This window comes from Ctenocephalides felis, unplaced genomic scaffold, assembly GCF_003426905.1.
Source record: "Ctenocephalides felis isolate EL2017-DRISC unplaced genomic scaffold, ASM342690v1 CF-g0.4_SCAFFOLD_01604, whole genome shotgun sequence".
Taxonomy (NCBI): Eukaryota; Metazoa; Arthropoda; class Insecta; order Siphonaptera; family Pulicidae; genus Ctenocephalides; species Ctenocephalides felis.
The window spans coordinates 1,756,971-1,767,624 of NW_020537758.1; the positions used below are offsets into that span (position 1 = coordinate 1,756,971).

Below are 10,654 nucleotides of genomic sequence, written 5' to 3' on the forward strand. Positions count from 1 at the left end.
GGCCTGAGATAGAGAGAAATTCACACATGGAATGCAGGATGAAATACTCGAAGAAGGAATTGATTGAAATGTTCATTGTTGAGAAGTTTCAATTGAAGCAAAAGTATTCGTTTTGTTCCACAATAATTATGTCTTTTGTACGCAACTTTGTAATAATTACACTGAGTAACAATTAACCATTTGGAAGAAAATAATATTAAAATATTCTTCGCCCAATACGAACAAAAAAATGACTTTCCGAAATCAATAAAAAATATTATAGACTTTTGAAAGCATATTAAAAACTAGTTGGTTTGGTATTTTGCTTTGAGGCAAGTTACATGAACTTCCCGAAATGTGTAAATAATCGACTTAATCAATAAAAAATAAATTAATTTATGAGTGATTATAAGTATTCCAAGTGGATTTATTACACATCATTGCAAACGAAAGAACGAACACATTAACTCGGAGTATTTTCTAAAAGCAAATTTAAAAAAATAAATAATTTTAATTAATCAATAATTATAATTGAACCAGTTTCCGTGGTATTTTAATGGTTTACTATGTTCAAGACCAAGTACTCTATCGTTATACCAACTAAATCATCTAATTTTAATTTTAACAAACGTCAAAAAAACTACTGATTTTCTCAAACTTTGATGAATTTTTAAAATTAAACTACTTGTCGTGAGGCCGTTATAATTCAGTAAGTTCTATAAGACTATGATATATATCACCAAAAAAGGTTCCATAAAAATCGGCCTATTTTTTTTTTTCAACAGTTAATTACAAAAAAACGGCTCGGTAGATTTTCACCGAGCCGTTTTTCACGGCTTGGCAGATTGTCGCACAAAAAGACAAACAATAGTCCTCACCGAAATACATCAATGGCTTTTAAATTTCTAAAATCGGTTCAGGCGTTTTTTGAGAAAACGTCGATCAAAGGTCTAATTTTGACAAATGCCAAAAAACGATACCAATTTGCAAACTTTGACGAATTTTAAAGCTGAACCAGGGTCGTAGGGCGTAATATTTTAGTATGACCTAGGAAAACTATGGTATCTACCGTCAAAAAAATAATCATAAAAATCGATTTTTTTTTTTTTAAACTTTATTACAAGAAAACGCCCAGGCGATCTTTACCAAAAACTAATCAGCACGATTCCCAACCAATATCGTTCGAACGGTTTTTGAATTTTCAAAATCGATTCAGAATTGCGGGCTAAAAACGTAGACGAAATATTTTTCACTTTTCTGCGACTTATAAAGAAACGGCTTGGCCGAACGTCGCACAAAATTGACAAACAATAGTCCTCATTCAGATACATCGAGTGGCTTTTAAATTTTTGAAATTGGTCCGCCGTTTCAAGAAAACGTCGATTTACGGCAAAAATCTGTTCACATACACACACACACACATACTTTTTCCAAATTTGGTCTCATTCGATTCAGAATGGCTTGAAACGTCGAGAAACAAAAATAGCAATTCGGATTTTTTGATGATTGAAAACATAAAACTTCTCCTTCGCGGAAGTTAAAAATAACTTAAGTAAAGTTTAATGAACCATAATAAAGAGCACTTCATTATTCGCTCAATAATGTATTACTCAAAATAAATCTTGCAGTTAATTGAATAATTGGAAATTATTTTTATTTTTTCTTGCACAGATTTATTGCCGATCAAAATAATTTTTAAGGCAATATCCTGGGTGTAAATGCATTTAAAGAGATTATCTCCTATGATATATCTCTTTTTAGAAATAAATATAATAAATTCCTAATCCTAAAATAGTCCCGAATAGGGAATGCAATACCGGTATACCGGTATACCGAATTACCGGTGAACCGCCCGATTTTTCGGCGGTATTTTTACCGGTATTTATTCCAAAAATACCGGTATTTTCGGTAATTTTACATAAACGCTATTTGATATACAAAATACCCTAATGTTTAAATTTCTCGGAACAAATTTATCTTTAAATTCTATAATCGCATAAACAGCTATATCTTCACGTGCTTCTATAAGATAAACAAATGTCAAATATTATCTCATCTCGTCATTAAACTGAATATTTATTGCTTTCCAAAGGGCTTCATATCGTATTACAATAAATAGAATAGTACTGATAGATAATTCTGTTTGTTTCATCTTTTGTAAAAATGTAACGGTTTTTAAATATTTGCGCCAAAATATTTTATATCATATTGCGTAATCTTTATTTTTTTCTAACTTTATACATAATAATTATGATAATTACTAAATATTTTTGTTTCTTATTACAATTATAAAATATTATTTTTCGACGTTTTGAAGTTTGAAAATACTATAGAAGCATCGCATTGTTTTAAATAACAATACTCAACAATTATAGTAACTAATTATTTATCTCGACAAAGTATCCGATCTTAAATTAGTGTAGAAAAATTATTTTTTTTAAAATATTGGAGATTATGCTAATTCTCATTGGATACAGACAATGCAGTTTATTATAATAATGCAATATGATCTTTTATGAGTTTTTGGCCTTTCTTACTCATAAGTTTGTTTTTGGTGAAAAGTACTCAATATACTTGATAGTGATAATGAATTAATTAAATTGCATATGCTTTTGTTAAATTATTATTTAAAAAAATAAATTTATTGTTTTATTTTATTGTTTAGTTGAATATAGTTGTAGTTGTATATACGTTTTTCTTATATTTGTACTAGTAACTTTCAATTTTATTTACGTTTGTTGAAGATAATAAAAATACCGGTAATTTACCGGTATTCCGGTTTTAAAATGAAAAATTACCGAAATACCGGTATTGAAATTTTCCATCGGTATTGCATTCCCTAGTCCCGAATTTTCGTAATAAGAAATATTTATGATAATTAAAAAAGGATAAAATAAAGACACAAAATTTCATAATCAGAATATTTGATAATAATAAATCAATAAATAGTAATTTTTCATTAAAAATGCTTCATATAAGACTATGTAGTAATAATATGTGTGTAACTTTAACTATGCAAATTAGATCAATTTGTAAGTATGTAATTAATATAAGAGTTATCAAATTTTTTATTTAAATAATGAATTATAAGAATATTAAAAAAAAATATTTTAAGGATAAAATTTTAGAAAGTTATTGTCTATTAATTTAATGTAATAATATACTTAATATTTTTTTATCATTGATTTTGTTTATATTTTATTATAGTTTTTGAAGAAAATTTTTTTTAAATAAATTTGTTAAAATAATTATGTTGTAATAATTTATTTTTCAATTTGAGGTAAAATTATGACTTAAATATTTTATATTCCCAATATATTTATATTAGTTTTACAATTGAATAGTAGAATTATATTTATATTAGCTAATTTAGTAGAATTTATACAGAAATAATTTAAATTTGTTATATTTAGGAAAATCTAGACTTTTTTAATTATTTCAATGAATATTGATAAAAATCACTGAGAAATGTTCAATATATGAAATTCTGGTTAGGGAGCCTCAATTAATCACGTGATCGATTTTTTTAGGATTTTAACCTCCCCCCCCCCAAAAAAAATTGATTTGTTTGAAAATTCAGGTAAAATATAAATGCACGTGATATCTTACGAGCCCCACGTGATATTTAAATTTATTAAATAATTTTTGTAGTAATGCACTGTTTCTAAAGAAGCATCAAGCCTTTCAAATTTGCAATAATTATCTTCAAATTTCAAAATATATAAAATAATCTATTATCTTACCGTTTGAGTGACGAAGGTGGTTCTAAGCTATTTGCACTATCACTCGTTTCATCTCCCGTTACGATTGGTGTGGGTGGCTTGTCCAGGGAGTCTTCAGTGTATGAGGTAGTTGAATCATCCATAACATCTGCTGACACTTTACCTAAAAACAAAAAAAAAAAAAACAATCAATATAAAATTACCTGTTAATATTAATAAATGCAGCAATTGAGTGATTTACCATTGTGCTTACCGTTCACAGGTTCCTGATTACTTTCATCGGACGGCTCAATTTCATTTCCATTAATACCATTGTGTGATAAGGGTTTGTCTTTGGACATAGGCGGGAAGCCGGGGACATCATCTAGTAACTCGGGTCTTAAATCTGATACTATGTAGTGCGTCCATAAGGCTAACTCAACCCTAAAGGGATAATTGATACACCATTAGTATATGTAAACATATAAATTATATATTATTATTAACTTCCCGTAGGGCAAGTTATAGTAATCGCAAAAAAATCGAAAATGAACATTTTTATATATCTTTACGTTTCAGAGGTTTCTGAACATTTTGGCATACCTTAGAAAAAATGGATGTATGTGTGTGTGTGTGTGTGTGTGTGTGTATGTATTATGTGCGGATACAAATTTTCGTCGACGATTTCGGAAACACGGATCAACCGATTTGAATAATTCAAAAAACATTCGATTCGTATTGATAAGGAGACGTGCTGATTAGTTTTTGGCGAAGGCAGGTCCAGCCGTTCCAAAGATACGGGGCAAAAAGTGCCGAAAACGGTAACTCAGTTTTTAAGAGAACGGAGCGTCCGATTTGAATAATTCAAAAAACATTTCACTTGTATTAACAAGATGAAGAATCGATAAAATTTTAATGAGGGCAGGTCTAGCGGTTTCGGAGATCTAACGAAAAAAGTAAAAAAAAGTGCCATTTCGCGGTCAAAAATGATCATTAGACATATGCACATCAAATTATCAGATATTTTATAGAGATTTTAACAATAGATATAAATTTTGTTTACATTCCTATGGGTTCCGTACCAATATTTATCCGTTAGACAGCGACGCGGCGCTTACGCGCTTTATATTTTGTCTCTATGCAGTTAAAGCAGTACGATTGCTTTGAAAAAAAGTTCAGATCTTCCAAGATATATCAAAATAAAGAAAACATTTTTTTTTTCAATAAAAAAAAAATTAAAAAAAATTTTTTTTAGAATTTTTTTTTTTTTAACAATTTTTTTTTCAAGAAAAAGTAATTCTTTGTCCAATTTATAGTTTCTCAAAAATCTTATTTTTGCGAAGTAAAATTTTTTCAAAAATGTTAATCGTTTTTAAAAAAATAATAATTTTTGGTACGGGAAGTTCCAGCAATTTGCCTTAAGGCACAATGCCCTAATTGCCTTAAGACAGAATTCCACTTACAGCTAGTTTATTTATTATGTTTACCTGTGTGGTGACCAGTATTTTTCCTTCTTTTCTTCCCCATTTTCAGCACCCTCCTCTTTCTTTTCATCTCCGTTCAGTCTGTTAACAGTAGCCTGGATGTGCGATACAAAGTTTAAATATTCCTTAGTTGTGTAATCGATTCCTTCAATTTCTGGAATTGCCATCAGACATTCATCGGCCATGAAAGGGGCAGTTTCTGGAGCAGCAGCACATAAAAGAGCAGATGCCATCGTAGTACCTGGAAAAAATTTGATATTAAATGTATTTAAGAAATTATATTTAATTTATTATGTGTTTGTTATATTTCTTACCAACTCCTTTCAAATTTGATAGTGCTGTTATAGCTTGTTCTAAGTTTGGGAGTTTACGGAAAGCCTTTTTGGTTTCTGCCATCACAGCTCTGGGTGTGTTAACTTTTACTAAATAAGACAGCTGTGGGTAAAACTTTCCACGCTGAAAACAAAAACATTAAAAATATATTAATTTAGATAAAAAATGAGTCCTTTTTGTTTGCTTAAAAATTAATAAATGTTAAGATTCTTACCGTCTGTTTCCATTTCATCATCTGCACAAGTTCTTCGTGAATAAGATGTGCATCCTTACCACGAGATTTAATTTTTTTTGGCAACTCATTTTGGTACCTTGAAAAAATAGAATGAATAATTTAATTACATGTATTTAATATACATAATTAAGGAAAAATTTAATCTAAGTAATGAAAATATAATAAAAAAATGTATGTGTAATGAATTTAGAAAGAAAATGAAAATAAAATAAATGTGTTTTTTTTAAAAACAATTGAAAATATACATGCATAAAATACACACTCATACATAAAAAGATCAGTACTGGTGGATAAATGTGAGTTTTTAAAAAAATAAGCAGAAATTAATTAAAAAAAATACAAATTAAATGTCTGAAAATCAAATTAATTTAATAAAATAAATTTGATTTCATTTATTTGTATCCTTGTGAAAGATACACATTAAGATGTTTTTGAACTTTGATCCAATAATTTACAAAAATTAATAAAGTAAAATGTCTATTAACGTTTCGAGTCTTTATTCAGCTCATCTTTAATTTTAAATTAAAAGAATTACAAAATTATAAGATAAAAATATATAAAAAATTACAAAATACAAATAGTAATTCTAAAACGATATATTATGGAATAATATATAAACAATATATTATGGAATATTATTTATAATTTTTTTTATATCCTGTAATTTTTTAATGTAGCTCTGAAAATGAGTCAAATCAAGACACGAAACCGAAAAACCCAAAGTTTATTAAGAGATTTTTATTTATTATCGACGTTTCGGAACTAAGTACGTTCCATCTTCAGGACATCAGTCACAAAACATGTATTTTGCAGCCAAATTATTCAAAATAAAAGGCAATAAATAATTAACTATTTAGTACGTACGTTTCGACACTGTATGTGTGTCATCATTCAGCAAGTTAGACAAATTCAAACCAGGAAAAATAAAAAAAACAAACTTTCAGGGCATTGTTTAATGAAAAAAACAAACCATTGATTAAAATTTAATAATTAAAAGTTAAATATTAAAATTATGTAGTAGAAAAATAATCATTATCATTGGACTAAATGCTGATTATTTTGCAATTTGTTGATCATGTGACCAAATTAAATAATAAGTTGTATTTTTCTCTTGGTTTGGTATGTATTCATATTTATTATAATTGTTACATCTTCCAGTAATTCTGTAAAAAATTTAAATTTTTGTAAAAGAACCTTTTGGAAATTTTTCAATGTGCTGAATGATGACACACATACAGTGCCAAAACGTACATAATAAACAGTTGATTAAATTTTGTATTAAATAAACAAATATATTTTGTATATAACGAATGTATTCTGTGTGGATAGATATCAATTTAAAAATATGAACAAACAGCACTTTTTTGGACTAATTTATTAAATAATATTAATTTTAAAAACGTTTTGAGACTAGGTTTGCTTCATTATCAGTGTATTATAATTTTATAAGTTTAATACATTAATAATGAGACAAACCTAGACTCAAAACGTTTGAAAAATTAATATTTAATAAATTAGTGCAAAAAAGTGATGTTTGCTCATATTTTTAAATTGATAAGATTTAATCTTCAGGGCAATACATCAATTAAAAAATTGTAATTTATTATTCCATACTTTTCGACATATTTTATGTCATCTTCAGTGAAATGTACATTGGAACACTCTTAATTATTTCATGATAATAATAGTTCACAATAGCACTACTAAAATATTTCTTGTCAATTTAAATTGAACAATTATATATATTATTAAAAGAAATTTCTAGTAGTAATAGTATATATAATTGTTCAAATTAAACTGGCAACAAATAGTTTAGTAGTGCTAATGTGAACTATTATTATTATGAAGTAATTAAGAGTATTCCAATTTACATTTCACTGAAGATGACAAAATAATATGTCGAAACGTATGAAAAAACAAAAATTTTATGAATTTTTACAACTTTAAAGAATTAATTGATGTACTGCCCTGAAGACTGATATTTTAACATCAAAATTATTATATATATGATAGTTTTGTCGACGTTGATACATATTTGAAGTATTTTGCAGCCCCGATCGCCGAATTAAAAAAATATTAATATAAAAAAAAATTAAACGTTTCGACACTTAATGCGTGTCAACAGTAATCTAAAAAAACATATTACATAAATAATATGAATGATGACACATTAAGTGTCGAAACGTTTAATGCAAAAAAAATTATATTTTAATATTTTTTAATTCGACGATTGGACTGCAAAATATTATGAATATATATATATATATATATATATATATATATATATATATATAATAGCTGACTCAGCAAACGTTGTTCTGCTAAGTAACAATTTATTTAGTATACAATTTTTAGTATATACATATACATATATATATATTTTTTATTTCGACGAATGGGCTGCTAGTTACTTTGAAATATGTTTCAACGTCGAAAAAACTATCAAGATATATATATATATATATATACGATTTTATAAGTTTAATATATATATATATATATATATATGTATATATATATATGTGTGTTAAATTTTTATACTTTTGATGTTGAGATATGTGAGATTCAATCTTCAGGGCAATACATCAGTTAAAAACTTGTATGACTTTTAAAACATTTTTATTGTTTCCATACGTTTCGACACATTATTTTGTGTCATCCTCAGTGGACTCTAGTTTGAAAGCACAGATAGAAATTATTGATCAAAACTAATTTATAAGAAAGTGATATGGTATAAAAACTTACATGTAACATTGTTGTTACCCACATGTTACATGCATTTGTAAACAATTATCATTATGAAATAATTATGATTACTACAATTACATGTGAGTTTTTACACCACACCACTTTCTTATAAATTAGTTTTAATTAATAGTTTTAATCTGTGTTTTTAAACTAGAGTCCACTGAGGATGACACAAAACAATGTGTCGAAACGTATGGAAACAACAAAAATGTTTTAAAAGTCATACAAGTTTTTAATTGATGTATTGCCCTGAAGATTGAATCTCATATTATATATATATATATATATATATATATATATATATATATATATATATTAGGTTGTCAAATATCTCCCTTCCGCCTTGTTGTATTATAAACCAAGAGCAAAAAAGCGGAAGGGAGATATTTGACAACCTTATATATATATACATATATATATATATATATATATATATATATATATACATATATATACATATATATACATATATATACATATACATATATAATTTTATAACAATATTAACATATAAGATAATGTGTATATGAAATATATATGATGAGAAAACAGTTTTGTAAGCCAATCCAATGTACCATATGTTCAACAACCGTGCGATTTTTCAACCAAAATTGCCTTCAAATTAACCAGCCGTCGATTCCCTTCAATTTTTTTCCCAAATTCGACCCAATTCCTTTGGAAAAATGTGATAAATCGTGGAAAAAGTAGGTCACCGTCCGTCCGTCCGGAATTAACAATTAACCGCCAGGGACTGTACTCGCTCCACAGGTTAGAATATGTGAATCATCCGAAACCACACATAGGAAAATTACATTACACCAATTGTGAATTACAGAAATATAGGTTTTGCGATGATTTTAGTGTTAGTGAAATCACATCAAGACAAATCGAGACCGAGAAAGAAAATATTGGGGATAAATTAATAAGAACGCTTAGAAAAGCGTTCAGTCAGAAAACGCACGCCGCAGGATAAAGATAAACACGACCGGTGGTAATAGATTCATTCTTTCACAATCTTTGTATCAAAATGGATTTTATTTAAGGTTCTTTATACGTGGTGAAGATAACTCCATCTTGAAAACCTGCATACGTAGTATGTTCGTACAAAAATTCATCAAAACGTTCAAATTTAGTGTTAAAAGGACCTGAACGCATTACCGAAGTGTTCACGGGGTACGTACACACAAAAAACGCGCCGAGTGCACCCTCAAAACCGTCGCTACACGTAAAATAAACTTTTCACCCAGGCAGCCATTTTATGTTAAAAAAAGTATCACTATCAAAACAGCATGTGTGTATTAACCCGGCACTGGTCATTAAACAAAGGCACAAAGATCCAAAAGGATTTAAACAAAAAGCACACAACCCTCCACCTCGCCGATTGTACCTATCCTCTACCCACACTACTTTTCTTTATACTTTTTTACTATCATCTCACCAATTATCCAACTTGATCAGTTCCTCCGGCTTTTTCGATCGCTTCTCCGCTTTCAGTTTCAAAGCTTCAGGATACAATTTCAGTACGTGTTCGAATTGCTTACAGTTTCCTTTTAAGAAAAATGTTGCCGTGTCCCGTGCGGAAGCCATTGCGATAACTTAACTACTGACGACGAATGCGGACTCGACGGTAGTTCGCGCGATCGCCGAACCGACGGAGCGGCGGCACCACTCTCGCCACTCGGTGAGGACGAGGGCGACGGCGGTGCGCATGCGCGGACAAGGGGGACGAGAGAGAGTGCGATAGAGCGTGGCCTTGCGGGTGCGTTGGGAACGACGGCACCGGGAATTAGACAATGACGTACTGGTGGTAATGCATCGATGGTAATGTATCCTAGACAATATAATAATATATATATAATGCGTTTTATTGCATTCGAATTGCATTTGTCATTTGGGGTCGTTTTATGAATGAATTTTGGGCGGATTCAATATCAATGCGATCATCGATATCTAAAGAAAAAACATAACTAGGGTGCATGGCATCATGCCTCATAGAATGTCTAGAATGTCCTGTACAGTATTTTAAATTTTTGGAAAAAATCTACATTTTTTTAAATTTTTTTTTTTTAATTTCGAAATTTTTGAAAAACATTTTTCATTTTTTGGAAATTTTGAAATTGCTTGTAACCCATTCAAGTCGGTTGATTTGATACATACTGTCGAAAATGTCAAGG

The 10,654-nt window shown here is 28.6% G+C and overlaps 1 protein-coding gene across 1 annotated transcript in view; it reads right to left on the reverse strand.

The window, feature by feature from the left end:
• LOC113372758 overlaps nt 1-10,142 on the reverse strand; it is a 21,270-nt gene extending 11,128 nt beyond the window's left edge. Inside the window, exons 1-6 of the mRNA XM_026613101.1 lie at nt 9,919-10,142; nt 5,712-5,808; nt 5,479-5,620; nt 5,168-5,405; nt 3,943-4,124; nt 3,723-3,864 (exon numbers count right to left, since the gene is read on the reverse strand). Of these exons, the coding sequence (XP_026468886.1) occupies nt 3,723-3,864; nt 3,943-4,124; nt 5,168-5,405; nt 5,479-5,620; nt 5,712-5,808; nt 9,919-10,067 (950 nt within the window). The 5' untranslated portion in view covers nt 10,068-10,142. The remainder of the gene's footprint in view (nt 1-3,722; nt 3,865-3,942; nt 4,125-5,167; nt 5,406-5,478; nt 5,621-5,711; nt 5,809-9,918) is intronic.
• Between the last annotated feature and the right edge of the window lie 512 nt (nt 10,143-10,654).